The 19,990-nt window shown below is 51.0% G+C and overlaps 1 protein-coding gene across 2 annotated transcripts in view; it reads right to left on the reverse strand.

Moving 5' to 3' along the window:
• LOC126154581 (uncharacterized) overlaps positions 1-19,990 on the reverse strand; it is a 129,747-nt gene that overhangs the window by 23,318 nt on the left and 86,439 nt on the right. For both annotated transcript variants that reach the window (XM_049916157.1, XM_049916156.1), the window contains exon 4: positions 17,492-17,657. In XM_049916157.1, coding sequence (XP_049772114.1) covers positions 17,493-17,657 — 165 coding nt within the window. In that variant the 3' untranslated portion in view covers position 17,492. The remainder of the gene's footprint in view (positions 1-17,491; positions 17,658-19,990) is intronic.

Genomic DNA, 19,990 nt, shown 5'->3' on the forward strand with positions numbered 1-19,990 from the left:
TATTTCTCTGTTTTTCATAGTCAGAGCTGATCACTCACTTTCATTGGTATTGACGTTTATGGGAGCCTACACCGTAACCTGCATCGGTTTTAATCCTCTGAAGCTCAGCAAGAGGCTTGTCTTGAATTTCATATTTAATTACTTTCAATGTGATTTAAAGTGTGAACGTAGAATTGAACTTTCGACATACTGCTGTGGATCTCACAATGGTCCGCATCGATCCGACACCGTGCGTGCTTACTTTTCTTCTTTTTTGAGTGATTGGTCGTCTGATTGGTTTTATGCGGCCACCACGAATTCCACTCCTCTGCCAACCTCTTCGTCTCAGACTATCACCTGAAACCTACTTCCTCAATTATTTGCTGGATGTTTTAAAACCTCAGTATGCTTTTACCGTTTTTTCCCACTACAGCTGCCTCTACCCTCCTGCAGGTTCGGGGGTAAGAATAGGCCCGCGGTATTTCTGCCTGTCGTAAGAGGCGACTAAAAGGAGTCTCAATTGTTTCGGCCTTTAACGTGATGGTCCCCTAAGGGGTCTGACCATTCCCTTTCAAAATTTTCCGTTAGTGCGTACCATTTCCGGATGGACGCCTTACGTGGTGCATTCTACACTCCTGGAAATGGAAAAAAGAACACATTGACACCGGTGTGTCAGACCCACCATACTTGCTCCGGACACTGCGAGAGGGCTGTACAAGCAATGATCACACGCACGGCACAGCGGACACACCAGGAACCGCGGTTTTGGCCGTCGAATGGCGCTAGCTGCGCAGCATTTGTGCACCGCCGCCGTCAGTGTCAGCCAGTTTGCCGTGGCATACGGAGCTCCATCGCAGTCTTGAACACTGGTAGCATGCCACGACAGCGTGGACGTGAACCGTATGTGCAGTTGACGGACTTTGAGCGAGGGCGTATAGTGGGCATGCGGGAGGCCGGGTGGACGTACCGCCGAATTGCTCAACACGTGGGGCGTGAGGTCTCCACAGTACATCGATGTTGTCGCCAGTGGTCTGTGGAAGGTGCACGAGCCCGTCGACCTGGGACCGGACCGCAGCGACGCACGGATGCACGCCAAGACCGTAGGATCCTACGCAGTGCCGTAGGGGACCGCACCGCCACTTCCCAGCAAATTAGGGACACTGTTGCTCCTGGGGTATCGGCAAGGACCATTCGCAACCGTCTCCATGAAGCTGGGCTACGGTCCCGCACACCGTTAGGCCGTCTTCCGCTCACGCCCCAACATCGTGCAGCCCGCCTCCAGTGGTGTCGCGACAGGCGTGAATGGAGGGACGAATGGAGACGTGTCGTCTTCAGTGATGAGAGTCGCTTCTGCCTTGGTGCCAATGATGGTCGTATGCGTGTTTGGCGCCGTGCAGGTGAGCGCCACAATCAGGACTGCATACGACCGAGGCACACAGGGCCAACACCCGGCATCATGGTGTGGGGAGCGATCTCCTACACTGGCCGTACACCACTGGTGATCGTCGAGGGGACACTGAATAGTGCACGGTACATCCAAACCGTCATCGAACCCATCGTTCTACCATTCCTAGACCGGCAAGGGAACTTGCTGTTCCAACAGGACAATGCACGCCCGCATGTATCCCGTGTCACCCAAAGTGCTCTAGAAGGTGTAAGTCAACTACCCTGGCCAGCAAGATCTCCGGATCTGTCCCCCATTGAGCATGTTTGGGACTGGATGAAGCGTCGTCTCACGCGGTCTGCACGTCCAGCACGAACGCTGGTCCAACTGAGGCGCCAGGTGCAAATGGCATGGCAAGCCGTTCCACAGGACTACATCCAGCATCACTACGATCGTCTCCATGGGAGAATAGCAGCCTGCATTGCTGCGAAAGGTGGATATACACTGTACTAGTGCCGACATTGTGCATGCTCTGTTGCCTGTGTCTATGTGCCTGTGGTTCTGTCAGTGTGATCATGTGATGTATCTGACCCCAGGAATGTGTCAATAAAGTTTCCCCTTCCTGGGACAATGAATTCACGGTGTTCTTATTTCAATTTCTAGGAGTGTATATACATCTTGCCCTAAGATCTGGCCAATTCGTTATTGTCATGAAGTTGGACTTACACTGAGCTTGCCGGCCGCGGTGGTCTAGCGGTTCTGGCGCTGCAGTCCGGAACCGCGGGACTGCTACGGTCGCAGGTTCGAATCCTGCCTCGGGCATGGGTGTGTGTGATGTCCTTAGGTTAGTTAGGTTTAAGTAGTTCTAAGTTCTAGGGGACTTATGACCTAAGATGTTGAGTCCCATAGTGCTCAGAGCCATTTGAACCAACACTGAGCTTCCGGCCACATCGACTGTAGTGTGTTCCGGGTAGCATACCTTCCCTCCATTCTGCACTTCCATCTTTGCTTCCTATATACATGGATATTCGACACCCGACAATCAACTCGGGAGCCAGTCCATTGTGATAAGGTCATCATGTACCATCTTGGTTGTAGCCCCCTGACTACACAGGGATCGCTCTACTGATGCCTGCGCCGTTAACTCCCCACGTATGCCAAGGAGTAGATGCCCGTCTCCCTGGGGTATCAGGACTCCCGGCAATGGACATCCTGCCAGGTGGCTATTGCTGCGGCTGGGTGGCGCCCGTGGGGAGGGCCCTTGGTCGGAGTAGGTGGAATCAGGGCGGATGATCCGCAATGAAGCGTGGTACATCATCTCTCGCTGGCGGCCAGCCGCCAGCAGTCTCTAAGCGTTCTCGGGCTCAATTTAACGCTGAAAAGTACAATCCGAAAACGTTCCCCTCTCTGGCCACGCCGTGGGAGGAGCGTAAGTCTCAGGATGGAGGTAATAGTTATTCGCCCCGATTCTTAGTTTGTACGAGAGCTGATGGGGAGTCTTTTCTCTCCACAAAGTCTCAGTTCTTCGTCGAGCATTTAGAGGACAAGTTTGGGGAGGTGGAGGGCTTGTCAAAAATGCGCTCTGGATCGATCCTGATCCAAACGGCATCCTCTGCCCAGTCACGACGGTTGCTTGCTTGTGACAAGTTGGGGGATGTTGCTGTTATGATCACACCGCATAAGAGTTTAAATATGGTCCAGGGAGTTATTTACCATAAGGACCTTCTTTTGCAGTCTGATGACGAGCTGCGCGCCAACTTAGAGCGCAGGGGTGTACATTTCGTCCGGCGCGTTCATCGGGGTCCGAAGGAAAATCAGATAGCTACCAGTGCCTTCATCTTGGCCTTAGAGGGTGATACGTTACCGGAAAAGGTCAAGGTGATGGTCTACCGATGTGACGTCAGGCCCTATATTCCTCCCCCGATGCGGTGCTTCAAGTGCTGGAAGTTCGGCCATATGTCTTCCCGCTGCACTTCCAGCCTCACATGTCGAGATTGCGGACGCCCGTCTCATCCCGATACTCCATGTGCCCCGCCTCCCATCTGTGTCAACTGTGGGGAGCACCATTCACCTTGTTCGCCAGACTGCAGAATCTTCCAGAATGAATGCAATATCATGGAATATAAGACCCTGGACGACTTATACTGAGGCCAAAAGGAAATACGACTGATTACATCCCGTGAGAATGACATCTTACTACGCCGCTGCTACAACACCTGTGCTCGCCCCATCAGTTTCGCGACTTCCAGCCGGATCGATGAGTGGTACAACCCCTCCTGCCCCCTTGCCAATAAGGGGCTCTACCCACTGGGTTGCTCCTGCGCCACCTATCTCAGGAGCAACACCATCCCCCCCGTCAGGGACGTCCGTCCCTGCTTCTAAGCCGGAGAAGTGTCCAACTTCTTCGGCTTCTCACGCTCGCAAGGGGTCCCTTGGGTCCCTCCCTTCCCAGGTTTCCACCAGTGGGAAGGCGACGACCGACAGTGGCGTAAGTGCCCACAATCAGCTGGTCGAAGGGCTTCACGATCCTCCTCAGTCCCAGAGACTGAATCGGTGAAGCCCTCCCACCCAGTTAAACCCAAGGAGCAGCATGAGAAATCCAAGTACGAGGTGGAGATTCTAGCGTCCGCTGAGGACCTCGATCTCGCCGGTCCCTCAGACGTCATGGATAGCTCTAGCACAGGTGCTCAATCAGAGGCAGCAGGTGACCCAGCGGCGTAATCTGGCTTCCCAGTCCCGTCATGCCTTTCACAGATATGGAAAATACCATCCTCCAGTGGAACTGCAGCGGTTTCTTCCACCATCTCGCTGCGCTCTGGCAGCTTATCAGCCTTTACCTTTTCTTCTGCATTGCTCTTCGGGAAACTTGGTTTCCAGCGATGAGAACCCCCGCCCTCCGAGGCTATCGGGGTTATAATAAGAACCGAGCAGCTTATGAAAGGGTGTCTGGTGGCGTCTGCAACTTTGTCCTTAACTCTCTTCACAGCGAGTCTGTCCCTCTACAAACAGCTTTAGAGGCTGTCGCTGTTACGGTGTGGACGCCACAGGCTATTACCGTCTGCAGTCTTTACCTTCCACCGGATGGTGATGTCGCGCAGCATTAGCTGGCTGCGCTGCTAGCCCAATTGCCGTCACCTTTCTTGTTACTGGGCGACTTCAACGCCCATAACCCTCTGTGGGGTGGGTCAGTGGCAACAAGTCGAGGCGCCACCATTGAGCATTAATTGGCACAGCTCGATCTTTCACTCTTAAATGATGGTTCCTTCGCACACTTCAGCGTGGCGCATGGCACGTACTCTGCCATTGACCTTTCGATCTGTAGCCCTCGCCTCTTTCCGTCTGTCCAATAGAGTGTGCATGACGACCTGTGTGGCAGTGACCACTTTCCGATTCTTCTGTCACTGCCACAACGTCACTCTTCTGGGCGCCCCAGCCGATGGGGTATAAATAAGGCAGACTGGGACTTGTTTTCCTCCACTGCCGCTATTGAGCCTCTCTCAAGTGATGACATTGATGCGGTGGTTCAATCGGTCACCACCGGCATCGTTACTGCCACCGAATCTGCCATTTCCCGTTCTTCTGGGTCCCCTCGGCGGAGGGCTGTGCCTTGGTGGCCGCCTGAGATCGCTGAAGCGATTAAAGATCGCCGGCGGGCGCTACAGCGTCACAAGCGACATCCATCCATAGACCACCTTATCGCCTTAAAACGACTGCGTGCGCGGGCCCGCCTCCTTATCCGCCAAGGCAAGAAGGAGTGCTGGGAGCGGTATGTGTCCACCATTGGTCTCCATGTCACTCCATCGCAGGTCTGGGCCAAGATTCGACGAGTCTATGGCTATCGAACCCCTGTCAGCGTCCCTGCGCTCACACTGAATGCCCCCTGCGGGTTCGGGGGTTAGAATAGGCCCGCGGTATTCCTGCCTGTCGTAAGAGGGGACTAAAAGGAGTCTCAAATGTTTCGGCTTTATGTGATGGTCCCCTCTCGGGTTTGACCTCCATCTTTCTGAATTATTCCGAAGAGCGAGCCAATTGGGGAAGGGCGCCTTACATGGTGCACTGTATCCGTCATGCATTGAGACCTTTAGCCGGCTTTTTCGTCGTTGCAATGATGTCCCGCTCGTTTTCCATCTCTTGGGCGAGGATACGTCCCTGGGTACGATTACCACACTGCACTCTGCAGTGTTGCTTTTAACTGCCACGACGACCTTGGACTTTCGTGCACCTAAGATCCAGCACGGTAGCCAGTCCGTTGTGGTGGTGCCGCCATGTACCCTCTTGGTTGTAGCCCCCTGACAACACAGGGATCGCTCTACTGATGCCTGCGCCGTTAACTCCCCACTTATGCCAAGGAGTAGATACCCATCTCCCTAGGGCATCGGGACTCCCGGCAATGGCCATCCTGCCAGGTGGCCTTTGCTGTGGCTGGGTGGCGCCTGTGGGGAGGGCCCTTGGTCGGAGTAGGTGGCATCAGGGTGGATAACACGCAATGAAGCGTGGCACATCTTCTCTTGCTGCCAGCCACCAGCAGTCTCTAAGCGTTCGAGGGCCCATTTTCAAGGTAACGTTAATGACCCCAAATCGTTCCCCTCCCTCGCCACACCATGGGAGAAACGAAAGGCATTGGATGACAGTGAGACGTATTCGCCCAGATATCTTGTCTGTACCAGAGCTGATGGGGAATCTTTTATATCCGTGAAGCCTCAGTTCTTTGAAGAGCATTTAGAGGACAAGTATGGGGAGGTGGAGGGCTTGTCCAAGATGCGGTCCGGATCGGTGTTGATAAAAACGGCATCCTCCACCCAGTCGTGGGCCTTGCTCGCTTGTACTAAGCTGGGGGATGTCTCCGTCACTATCACGCCCCATAAAAGTCTGAATATGGTCCAGGGCATTATCTTCCACAGGGATCTCCTTTTACAGTCCGATGACGAGCTGCGCGCCAACTTGGAGCACCGAGGTATCCATTTCGTCCGGCGCATCCACCAGGGTCTGAGGGATCATCAAGTTGCCACCGGTGCCTTCATCTTGGCCTTCGAGGGTGACACGTTACCTGAGAAGGTGAAGATGTTGGTGTACCGTTGTGATGTCAAGCCATATATCCCTCCCTCGATGCGGTGCTTCAAGTGTTGGAAGTTTGGCCATATGTCTTCACGCTGTGCCTCTGACCTCGTCTGTCGCGATTGCGGTCGACCATCCCATCCTGATCATCCCTGTGCCCCGCCTCCAATCTGTGTGAACTGTGGTGCGCACCATCCGCCTTGCTCGCCAGACTGTCCGATTCTGCAGAAGGAACGGAAGATCATGGAAATCAAGACTCTCGACCGCCTGACGTATACTGAGGCGAAGCGGAAATATGATCTGCTTCATCCAGTGCGCATGACAGCTTCTTATGCCGCAACTGTCACTCCTGCTACAGTTCCATCTGCTCAAGTCAGCTCTCAGAGTCGAAGTCCCACACCTGCCACATTGATGGTGGGGGGCACTAAACCCACTGTTGCTCCTGCTCCATCTACTTCAGGAACAACACCCCCCCAACCATTGGGGACATCAGTTCCCCCTTCCCAGCCGGAGAAGCGTAAGACTTCTTCGGCTACTCTCGTAAGGAAGGGGTTCCTTGGGGACCTCCCTTCTCAAGTTCCGACTGGTATCAAGGCCGACAGCCGCAAGTGGCTTAAACAACCGCCGGTCCCTGGTCGTCGGGACACACGGTCATCGTCTGTCCCTGAGACTGACTCAGTGCCGCCCTCCCAGCCTGATCCACCAAAGGTACAGCGCGAGAAGCAGAAGAAGAAGAAACTCCCCAAGGCTACCGACATTGCGGTGGCACCAATTCCGCAGCTTCCTACAAGCTCTGCGTCTGAGGATGAGGTGGAGATCTTGGCGTCCGCTGAGGACATGGATCTCGCCAGTCCCTCAGACGCAATAGATGGCTGTTGTCCAGGTGGTGACTCAGTAGCAGCAGGGGCCCAGGAGGCGTAATCTGCCTCCCCAGTCCCTTCACGCCTTTCCCATCCATGGCCAATACCATCCTCCAGTGGAACTCCAGCGGTTTCTTCCACCATCTAGCTGAGCTCCGCCAACTTATCAGCCTTCAACCTTTCCTTTGCATTGCTCTGCAGGAAACTTGGTTTCCAGCAATGCGAACCCACACGCTCCATGGCTATCGGGGTTATTTTAAGAACCGGGCAGCTTATGAAAGGGTGTCTGGTGGCGTCTGCATATATGTCCTTCACACTCTGCACAGCGAGTCTGTCCTTAACTCTCTTCACAGCGAGTTTGTACCTCTACAAACAGCTTTAGAGGCTGTCGCTGTTCCGGTGTGGACGCAACAGGCTATTACCGTCTGCAGTATTTACCTTCCACCGCATGGTGCTGTCGCGCAGCATGTCCTGGCTGCTCTGATAGCCCAACTGTCGCCACGTTTTTTGTTGCTGGGCGATTTCAATGGCCACAACCCTCTATGGGGTGGGACTGTCTCCGATGACCGCGGTCGTGCCGTAGAGCATTTGTTGGCTCAGCTCGACCTTGGCCTCTTGAACACCGGTGCTCCCACGCATTTCAGTGTGGCCCATGGCTCGTTCTCGGCCATCGATCTCTCTCTTTGCACCCCCGGACTTGTCCCATCCCTCCACTGGAGAGTGCATCCTGACCTGTGTGGTAGTGACCATTTTCCCATCTATTTGTCACTGCCCCAGTGTCATTCTTCTGGGCGCCTGCCCTGCTGGGCTCTCCACAGGGCTGACTGGTCAAGTTTAACTTCCGCGGAAACCGTTGAGTCTCCCCCAAAGGGTGACATTGACGAGGTGGTCCGTGTCTTAACCACGTCAATCATTTCGGCGGCCGAGGCTGCCATCCCCCGCTCTTCTGGACTCCCTCGGAGGAAGGCTGTACCCTGGTGGTCGCCGGAGATTGCTGAGGCTATTTGCGACCGTAGGCAGGCCCTCCGGCGTCATAGGCGGCACCCGTCTCTCGAGACCCTCATCGCCTTTAAGTGGCTCCGTGCCTTCGCCCGTCGTCTTATTACACGGCGTAAGCAGGAATGCTGGGAGCGGTATGTCTAATCCTTGGGCTCCCGTGTCTCCCCCTCACTCGTGTGGTCCCAGATACGGCGGATTTATGGACACCAGACCCCTATGGCTGTCCCTGGGATCTCCTTGGACGGCGCTGTCTGCACGGACGCTGCCGCCATTGCTGAACACCTTGCTGCGCACTTTGCTCAGAGCTCTGCGACTGCAACTTATCCCCCCGCCTTTCGCTCTCTCAAGGAGCGAGCCGAGCAGACGCCGTTATCGTTCGGCACGCGTCGTTCTGAAACATACAATGCTCCTTTCAGCGAGAGGGAATTCCTCACTGCCCTCGCCGATTGCCCTGATACAGCACCAGGACCAGACTGCATCCACGCACAGATGCTGAAGCATATCTCCAGGGACTGCCAGAGACACATCCTATCCATCTTTATCCGCATTTGGAGCGAGGGCGTGTTCCCGTCGCAATGGCGAGAGGGTGTTATTGTCCCCATCTTGAAGCCCGGTGCGGACCCACTGGCGGTGGACAGCTATCGTCCCATTACCCTCACCAACGTTTTGTGCAAATTGCACGAATGTATGGTGGGGCGGCGTTTCTGTTGCGTCCTTGAGTTGTGCGGTCTCCTTGCTCCATCCCAGGGTGGCTTCCGTCGGGGCCGGTCTGCCACGAACAATTTGGTGCAGCTGGAATCTGCTATCCGTACGGCCTTTGCCCGACGTCAGCATCTCGTTGCTGTATTTTTCGATCTGCAGAAGGCGTATGACACCACATGGAGGCATCACATCCTCGCCACGTTGTATGAGTGGGGTCTTCGTGGTCGGCTCCCGGCTCTTCTTCAAACCTTTTTATTGCGCCGCTCTTTCCGGGTGCAAGTCGGTGCCGCCTCTAGTTCATCTTATATACAGGAAAATGGGGTCCCGCAGGGATCGGGGTTGAGCGTCTCCTTATTTCTAGTGGCCAATAATGGTCTGGCTGCAGCCGTGGGGTCGTCGGTGTCTCCTTCTCTGTATGCCGACGACTTCTGCATCTCATTTAGCTCCACGACTACGGGAGGCGCCGAACGCAGGCTGCAAGTCGCCGTTCGCAAGGCAGCATCATGGGCTCTGACTCATGGTTTTCAGTTCTCTGCAGCCAAGATCCGAGTTATGCACTTCTGCAGGCGTCGGACGTTCCACCCTCATCCTGAACTTTACCTCGATGGCCACCTGCTTGAAGTGGTGGACACTTTCCGCTTCTTGGGACTCGTGTTTGATGCCCAGCTCACAGGGGTTCCTCATATCACTCAGCTGAAGCAAAAATACTGGCGGCACCTCAACGCCCTCTGCTGCCTTACCCACACGTCTTGGGGTGCAGATCGCTGCACGCTGCTGCGATTGTACAGAGCCCTTGTGCAGTCCCAGCTTGATTATGGGAGCCTGGCCTATGGGTCTGCATCACCCTCAGTGTTGAAGTTGTTGGACCCCATACACCACTGTGGGGTTCGGCTTGCAACTGGCGCTTCTTGTACAAGCCCCGTGGATAGTCTACTGGTGGAGGCCAGGGTTCCCCCGCTGCGGATTCGCCGCCATCGCCTGCTCGCCGACTAAGCTATCCACGTGCATTGCTCGCCAGGCCATCCCAATCGTCGCCTGCTTTTCCCTGCCATGGTCCTCCATCTGCCCGAACGGCGACCTAGGTCTGGGCTTTCTGCAGCTGTCCGCGTCCAGTCCCTGCTGTCAGAACTGGGGTCGTTCCCTCTTCTGCCTCCCATCCGGGTCCGTGCACCTACGCCTCCCTGGTGTTTGTCCCGTCCGTCTGTCCGTCTGGACTTGGCACAGGGACCCAAAGACTCGGTTCCGCCTGTGGCCCTCCGTCGCCGTTTTCTAGCGCTCCTCGCCTCATTTTCGGAATGTGAGACTGTCTACACTGATGGTTCCCTGGTTGATGGTCGCACTGCCTACGCTTTTACTCACGCTGCCCATGTTGAGCAGCGCTCCTTGCCGGCTGGCTGCAGTATTTTTACTGCAGAGCTGGTGGCCATATTGCGCGCTCTTGAGCATATGCGTTTGTGCTCAGGTAGGTCCATCGTCATCTGCAGTGACTCCCTGAGCAGCCTTCAGGCCATTGACCGCTGCTATCCCTCTTCCCTTCTGGTGTCCTCTATTCAGGAGTCTGTTTCCGCCATTGCCCGTTCTGGTCGTTCGGTGGTCTTGGTTTGGACGCCAGGTCATGTTGGCATCCCAGGGAACGAACGTGTTGACAGGCTGGCCAAAGGGGCGATCGACGCCCCAGCTTTGGAAATCGGCCTCACGGCTCGCGATCAGCAGCTGGTGTTGCGCCGTAAGGTGCTTGGGATGTGGTCTGCTGAGTGGCGATGCATGACAGCGCCTAATAAACTGCGGGCTGTCAAGTAGACGACCGATGTGTGGCGCTCCTCCCTGCAGTCTTCTCGCAGGGACTCTGTTAACCTGTGTCGGCTCCGCATCGGCCATACATACCTGACGCACGGCCATCTCTTGCGTCAGGAGGATCCCCCCCTGTGTCGGTGTGGGTCCCGGCTGACGGTCGCCCACATTTTATTGGAGTGTCCCTCCGGCAGTCTTTTAACCTTCCGGGCACTTTTCCTTTGATTTTATGCGACGATGCCTCCATGGCTGACAATGTTTTACTTTTTATCCGTGGTAGTCCTTTTTATGGTTGCATTTAGGGGGGTCCTGCACCTTTCCCTTTCTGTGTCTTTTTTCCTCGCGTCTCTCAATATTTGTTGCTGTTTTGGTGTGTCGTTGGATGGTTGACTCTTTCCCTTTTTTTGTTCATGTGGTCAGTCCACCAGTCTCCGGCCATCTTCTTTTCTTGTGTTTCTTTCTGTCTGGTGTTCGTCTGTACTCTCCTTTTTTTAGTGTTCGTTGCCTAATTTGTGTTCTTTAGTGCCTGGAGGGGGGGAGTCTCCTTCCCCTTGGGATTTTATCTGCTCCATGACTTTATGTCTCGCCTGTTTTTGGAATGGGGGACTGATGACCTTACCTGTTTAGTCCCCCTTAAACATCCCAACAACCACCACCACCTCTCACTGAATGGAGCAGTTTGTACTGACTCCGACGTCATTGCAAACCGCTTAGCAGAACATTTTGCTATCAGTTCCGCTTCTGCGAATTACCCCCATGCCTTCTGCTCCATTGAAGAGCGGTTGGAACGTCGGAGCCTTTCGTTTTGCACCCACACTTCTGAATCTTACAATGCTCCATTCAGTGAGTGGGAATTTTTCAGTGCCCTAGCCGCTTGCCCTGATACCGCTTGTGGGCCAGATGGCATCCACTGTCAGATGCTGAAACACCTTTCAATGGACTGCCAGCGACGCCTCCTCGACCTTTACAACCGTATTTGGGTCGAGGGGGAGTTTCTGTCGCAATGGCGGGAAAGCATTGTCACCCCCTTTTTCAAACCTGGAAATAACCCTCTGCAGGTGGACAGCTACCGTCCCATTAGCCTCACCAACGTTCTTTGCAAGTTGCTTGAACGGATGTTGAGCCGGCGCTTGCAACGGGTACTGGAGCCTCGGGGCCTTCTGGCTCTGTCTCAGGGTGGGTTCCATCAAGGCCGTTCCGCCACCGACAATCTGGTGAGCCTGGAGTCGGCCATCCGTACTGCCTTTGCCCGCCGTCAGCACCTGGTCGCTGTCTTTTTCGGCTTGTGGAGGGCTTACAATACGACATGGCGTCATCACATCCTTTCTACGCTTCATGGAAGGGGGTCTTCGGGGTCCTCTGCTGATTTTTATCCGCAATTTTCTGTCGTCTAGTACCTTCCGCGTGCAAGTCGCGGCCTCATATAGTTCCTCCCACGTCCAGGAGACCGGTTTGCCACAGGGCTCTGCTTTAAGTGTCTGCCTGTTTTTAATAGCCATTAACGGGCTCGCTGCGGCCGTGGGAAATTCAGTCTCCGCTTCCCTTTATGCTGACGACTTCTGCCTTTACTACAGCTCTACTGGCATTGCGGCTGTTGAACGTCAGCTACAGGGCTGTAGCGGATGGTTTTCAGTTTTCGGCTGCCAAGACACGCGTCATGCATTTCTGCCGGCGCCGAACAGTCCATCCTGAGCCGCGGCTTTATCTTGCCGTCGAATTCCTTGCTGTGGTTGAGACCCACAGGTCTTTGGGTGTAGTTTTCGATGCCCGGCTGACTTGGCTGCCTCATATCCGGCAGCTTAAACAGGCGTGTTGGCGGCATCTAAACGCTCTGAGATGCTTGAGCCACACCCGCTGGGGCGCCGACCGATCTACCCTGTTGCGGCTCTACCAGGCGTTAATCCAGTCCCATCTGGAATATGGGAGCCTGGCTTATGGCTCAGCATCCCCATCTGCATTGCGGGTGGTGGACCGAATTCTCCACAGCGGGATACGCTTTGCCACTGGTGCTTTCCGCACCAGCCCTGTGGACAGCTTACTAGTGGAGGCAGGTGTCCCTCCACTGCGGTTACGACGCCAACAATTACTGGATGCTTATGCTGCCCATGTTTTCAGCTTGCCCGGGCATCCAAATTACCGTGTCCTGTTCCCGCAGTCAGTCGTCCATCTGCCAGAACGTCGGCCCCGATCGGGTTGTCCGATCGCCGTACGCATCAAAGAGCTCCTCTCTGGGTTGGGTTATTCCCTATTCCACCTCCTTTCCAGGTACCTGTGCACACGCCCCCACGGTGTGTGCCTCGCCCTTGCCTTCGGCTCGATTTGGCACAGAGCCCGAAGGACTCAGTCCCTCCAGAGGCCTTCCGATGCCACTTTTATTCCATCCTGGCCATGTATCAGGGCTCTGGAGTTGTTTACACCGATGGCTCGATGGTTGCTGGTTTTGTCAGCTATGCTCTGACTCTAGGGGATCACTATGAACAACATTCATTGCCAGCTGGCTGCGGCGTTTTTACTGCTGAGCTGGTCGCGATCTTTCGTGCCCTAGAGTATATCCGCTCAGATGAGTCCTTCGTCATCTGTAGCAATTCCGTGAGCAGTTTACGAGCTGTCGACCAGTGTTTCCCTCGTTCTCGTCTGGTGATGGCTATCCACGAGTCCCTGCATTCTCTTGCCCGTTGCGGCCGCTCTGTGGTCTTTGTGTGGACCCCCGGTCATGTCGGTATCCCGGGCAATGAACATGTTGACCGCCTGGCGAAAGAGGCCACGAGACAGCCATCTCTGGATTGTTGGCCTCCCAGAGACTGACTTGCGGGCAGTCCTCCGCCGAAAAGTTTTTGCGCTTTGGGGCGCAGAATTGCGCGATCGGATCACGCCCAATAAACCCTGTGCCATCAAGGAGACGACGACTGTGTGGCGGTCATCCATGCGAGCCAACCGCAGGGACTCAGTCGTCCTTTGTCAGCTCCGCATTGGCCACTCCCGGCTGACACACAGTTATTTACTGCGCCGGGAGGACCTTCCTCTATGTCGCTGTGGGACGGCTTTGACAGTGGCCCACATTTTGTTGGCCTGCTCCCTTTTAGCTGTGGTCAGGCAGACATTTGCGCTGCCTGATACGCTCCCTGCCCTTTTATCTGATGACCCTGTTATGGTTCGCTTAGTTTTGCATTTTATTCGGGCAGGGGGTTTTTATCGTTTACTCTGAGTGTTTGTTATGTTCGTTTGTGTTGATTCTGGCCATTGGCCTACGATTTTAATCTGAGTTTATACTGCGTTTCTCGGTTGCTGGCTTTTCCTTTTTTGTTTCTATGGTCGGCCAACCACCGTCACACATTTGTGAGATTTTAGTTTGACTTGTCTGGTCTTTGTCTAAGTCTCTCTTGTTCTGTGTTGACTGTGATCTATTCTGTTACTCGTTTTTATTCTCTGTGGGTGTTTTTAGTATTTGGAAAAGGTGACCGATGACCATCGCAGTCTGGTCCCTTTAATCCCACAAACCAACCAACCTATTCTGCTCGAGAACATTAGACGACTTTGGTGGAGCAAGCCTGTAGCCCATATCGCACGGGCCACATTAGGAGAAAAGCTGACAGAATGCAGTGCCCAGACGCCCAGCTCGAACAATACTTAGGTTGTGGCCCGTGCCTGCCACAAGCGGACGCTGCGCCTCACCCCACTCTTTCAGTCTGGAACCGCGCGACTGCTACGGTCTCAGATTCGAATCCTGGTTCGGGCATGGATGTGTGTGATGTCCTTAGGTTAGTTAAGTTTAAGTAGTTCTTAGTCTAGGGGACTGATGACCTCAGATGTTTCAAATGGTTCAAATGACTCTGAGCACTATGCGACTTAACTTTTGAGGTCATCAGTTGCCTAGAACTTAGAATTAATTAAACCTAACTAACCTAAGGACATCACACACACCCATGCCCGAGGCAGGATTCGAAGCTGCGGCCGTAGCGGTCGCTTGGTTCCAGACTGTAGCGACTAGAACCACACGGCCACTCCGGCCGGCTGACCTCAGATGTTAAGTCCCATAGTGCTCATAGCCATTCGAACCATTTCACCCCACTCTCTCCCTCTTCCCTGAGAGGAGCCTGACTGGACACCATGTCACTGCTACGCCCCTCTCTCCAGACCATGGCTCATCTTGGACCCAGTTAAACTATAGGAAATATCAGATGGAATAAAACCACAAGGATAGAGAAGGATTTAATGTGAAAGTCGATGGATAATTTTGTCCATCATTGACATTACTTATTAAAAGCCTTATATATTTTAACAACTTGTACGAATATAATGCAAATTGTAACGTTAAATAAATTATGAATCGAACTTCATAAATTATGCACTGATGCTTATCAAAAGCAACCTCAAATATTGGAAAGTATCACTTAAAACCCCTGAGCCTTAGAAAAACATACCACCCAGTATATGTTAAATTAATTTTCAGTTTGGATTTGAGGTAACAAGCCAGTCCATTAAACGTAAACACAGCCCACATCATGGACCCATCATCAGCTTGCACAGTGCCTGTTGACAACTTGGATCCATGGCTTCGTGCGGTCTGCACATCAGCTCATAACAGCTGAAATCGGTACTCTTCTGGCCTGGCTACGGTTTTCCTGTCTTGGAGTGTCAGACCGATATGGTCAAGAGCCCAGCAAAGGGAATCGCGTCCGTCGTCTGCTGCCATAGCCCTTCACACCATATTTCTCCACACTGTCCTAACGCATACGTTCATCGTACGTCCCAAACTGATCGATCTCTGCGGTTATTACACGCAGTGTTGCTAGTGTGTCAGCACTGACAACGCTACGCAAACGCCACTGTAGGTCGTTACGTGAATGCAGTTGGAGGCTGCGTTGTCCGTAGTGAGAGGTAACACCTGAAATTTCAGGCTGTGGATCTCAGAATATTGAATTCCCCAACGATTTCCGAGATGGAGTGTCCCATGCGTCTAGCTCCAACTAGCATACTATTGCCATCTGTACATGTGCATATCCCCTATACCATGACTTTCGTCACATCAGTGAAGAGTACAGCTATGTATTCAGATTTATTTTTCGTCTTTTGTTGACTATAACTATGCTCACATGTATAACTTAATCAGAGTTAGTTAAATTAACTACCTGTACTTGGCATAAAAGTGTAATCGTTTCCTTTCTAGACACACTATATATCATCATTTTCTTAGCATTTTCGATGTAACAAGTACCTGTTGTTATGTGTGTTAGCGTCATTCATTTTCCACGTCATGCTGAAAGCCGTTTCATGAATAAGTAAAAAATGATTTGGAGAACTTTAAGGACGTGCTTCCTGTATAGTAGTTTGCAAAATTAAGTTATTGAATGCAGAAGCAGTAAGAATATTCAGAATTTAGTGACAAGTCAAAATACTAACACGAATTCTTTACAGACGAATGGAAAAACTAGTAGAAGCCGACCTCGGGGAAGATCAGTTTGGATTCCGTAGAAATACTGGAACACGTGAGGCAATACTGACCTTACGACTTTTCTTAGAAGAAAGATTAAGGAAAGGCGAACCTACGTTTCTAGCATTTGTAGACTTAGAGAAAGCTTTTGACAATGTTGACTGGAATACTCTCTTTCAAATTCTAAAGGTGGCAGGGGTAAAATACAGGGAGCGAAAGGCTATTTACAATTTGTACAGAAAGCAGATGGCAGTTATAAGAATCGAGGGGCATGAAAGGGAAGCAGTGGTGGGGAAGGGAGTGAGACAGGGCTGTATCCTCTCCCCGATGTTATTCAATCTGTATATTGAGCAAGCAGTAAAGGAAACAAAAGAAAAATTCGGAGTAGGTATTAAAATTCATGGAGAAGAAGTAAAAACTTTGAGGTTCGCCGATGACATTGTAATTCTGTCAGAGACAGCAAAGGACTTGGAAGAGCAGTTGAACGGAATGGATGGTGTCTTGAAGGGAGGATATAAGATGAACATCAACAAAAGCAAAACGAGGATAATGGAATGTAGTCGAATTAAGTCTGGTGATGTTGAGGGTATTAGATTAGGAAATGAGACACTTAAAGTAGTAAAGGAGTTTTGCTATTTGGGGAGCAAAATATCTGATAATGGTAGAAGTAGAGAGGATATAAAATGTAGACTGGCAATGGCAAGGAAAGCGTTTCTGAAGAAGAGAAATTTGTTAACATCGAGATACATTTAAGTGTCAGGAAGTCATTTCTGAAAGTATTTGTATGGAGTGTAGCCATGTATGGAAGTGAAACATGGACGATAAATAGTTTGGACAAGAAGAGAATAGAAGCTTTCGAAATGTGGTGCTACAGAAGAATGCTGAAGATTAGATGGGTAGATCACATAACTAATGAGGAGGTACTGAATAGGATTGGGGAGAAGAGGAGTTTGTGGCACAACTTGACCAGAAGAAGGGATCGTTTGGTAGGACATGTTCTGAGGCATCAAGGGATCACCAATTTAGTATTGGAGGGCAGCGTGGAGGGTAAAAATAGTAGGGGGAGACCAAGAGATGAATACACTAAGCCGATTCAGAAGGATGTAAGTTGTAGTAGGTACTGGGAGATGAAGTAGCTTGCACAGGATAGAGTAGCATGGAGAGCTGCATCAAACCAGTCTCAGGACTGAAGACCACAACAACAACAGTGACAAGTAAGTTATATTTTCCACAAACTGTGAACAAAGTGTGCTCTTGGGATCGCAAGTGCGTCAGATATTAGTTTCTTACCTTAGATATATCCAACTTCGTTCACCTTGCCAATCGTCATTACACAGATCACTTTTTCTCCGTCCTTCACACTCTTTAAATATGCTTTGTACTTCCCGTAAGGAAGCATGGCGAAGTGTTTTAATCTGATTCCTCGTGGCATTAATCCATTAATGTAGTAGGTCCCCTGAGAACAGAAAAAGTTCTGTAGTTACACGACACAGATTTTCTGATTTATTCAAAATTTTGAGACGTATTAACACTCCACGTAGGAGTATTTAATGACGAGAAGAGAAATGCTACAGTCAAAGCAGAAAAATTCGCATCCAAAGAGTCCTACAGGAAAGCGGGGAACCAGGTGCCTCAGTCCTCATTCCTCCTCCCTCATCAAAAATGTTGGCATGAGAACGTATTCGAGCTCTTTTAACACAGAACAATATAACTCCTTTTCCCGGTTCCTCTTTATAGTTAAGCTTTCATACTCAGCATCTCCCTCTGACTGCTGCTGTCTTTTTATGCCTCTTTCCCACCGCATTCTTATTCTCTTTTTCATTTACAGTATATCCCACTGCCAGTGTCCGCTCTCTCACTTACACTATCTCCTTTTGTCGGTTTCTTCCCACTTCCATTGTCTCCACCACACCTTAGCCGGGGCTACAACTTATTTCTCCAGTATTTCCACGTGTTTAAAATTTCGGTCTAAAATGCTCCCTTTGCTATACCAAACTGTTAAAATTCGCCGGTCTGTGAGGGCGCAGACCCCAAAAGGCTATGTATGATGTCCACTCATCCGTGTTTTTAAGCTACACTGACTCCTATATTTTACTCCCACTGTTTCTATCTCTTTCACTTTTACTGCCACTCTCTCTCACTGCCCATCAACATCTCTCTCTCTCTCTCTCTCTGTTTGACTTGCACTGCAATCCATATCTCTTTTCGAAACTTCCTGGCAGATTAAAACTGTGTGCCGGACCGAGACTCGAACTCGGGACATTTTCCTTTCACGGGCAAGTGCTCTACCAACCTTTTTTCTTTTATTTCATTTTGTTTGTTTTCGTTCGTTGCATCTGATCAGCGCGGACGTCGTAAGACACCCTTTTAAGTTCATTGTTGATCTATTAACTCAGTTTCTTTATTACAGAGGGCGGCTAACCCTCTGACCGAGCACGCTGAGCTACCGTGCTGGCATTAACTGAGCTACCCAAGCACGACTTACACCCCGTCCTCACAGCTCTACTTCTGCCAGTACCTCGTCTCCTACCTTCCAAACTTTATAGAAGGTCTCCTGCGTAGGTTTCACGCTTTACTCTTCGTTCAAAAGAAAGCGCTGGCACTTACCTGATGATGTCTCGAGTAAAGTATTACATATATGATACGGGTTCAGTCACGTATGCAATATATCACTATCGAAAGCTGTATTCCCAAATGTTATTTTCAGACCATTTTAGAAGCACTTCGAAAGCGCTAGAAAGGATTATGTGCGCAGAAACCATAACACACCTTTTTCAAATTACTAAAGTAACGCTTAATTTATATTTCGATGTGCTCTCTGAGAGAATTTGCTCTTTTTCAATTCATGAATCAGATTATATAAAACAAAAATGGAAAAAGTAAACAAATTTTGAACTGATTTTGACTGCGCCTTATCAAAAGCATTTGGCTGTGCAGGCCATAGCATTCCCGGTCTTCCATCATCTCTACTTCAAAGGATGCAGAGTCATGCATTAAGAGACACAGGATACGTCCTGAACGATACAACATCTGGAGAAGGGGTAGTATTCAGCAGAGGTGAACCACAGAGATCTGCATTGGGTACACACTTATTCTTGCTGCAAAGAATGTTCCGTCATTATATACGCAAGAAACACAAACGTTTATCTCCTAAAAAATGGTTCAAATGGCTCTGAGCACTATGGGACTTAACATCTATGGTCATCAGTCCCCTAGAACTTAGAACTACTTAAACCTAACTAACCTAAGGACAGCACACAATACCCAGCCATCACGAGGCAGAGAAAATCCCTGACCCCGCCGGGAATCGAACCCGGGAACCCGGACGTAGGAAGCGAGAACGCTACCGCACGACCACGAGATGCGGGCGTTTATCTCCTACAATACAAGTATTATGATCGAGTCTAGAGAAAAAAAACTCATTATCCGTAAAGTTAATAAAATTTTTCTGTCAACTTAATAAAAATTTTCAGTAAAGAGAATGTCACGTAAGTTAGATAAATACAGCACATGCATTTTTGTGTGTAGAAGACCTGACCTTGCCCTTAGAAATAATAGGTGAGGGTAAATCAGTAACTAGAAGAGACTGTTCTTAATTCGTAAGTGATTAGATTGCCAAAGACTTGTACTGGAAGTTACATGCTGCTGACCTGCTTAATCGTCTAAGCTATTGAAGTTATAAGTTACAGTTTAAAAATAATACTACTTACAAAAACATAAAACTAGAAGGAGAAATGTCTTACACTACCTATCACTCAGCCTTATTGTAATACAGAAGGGAGTAAAGTA

This window comes from Schistocerca cancellata, unplaced genomic scaffold (genome assembly GCF_023864275.1).
Source record: "Schistocerca cancellata isolate TAMUIC-IGC-003103 unplaced genomic scaffold, iqSchCanc2.1 HiC_scaffold_1096, whole genome shotgun sequence".
Classification (NCBI taxonomy): domain Eukaryota; kingdom Metazoa; phylum Arthropoda; class Insecta; order Orthoptera; family Acrididae; genus Schistocerca; species Schistocerca cancellata.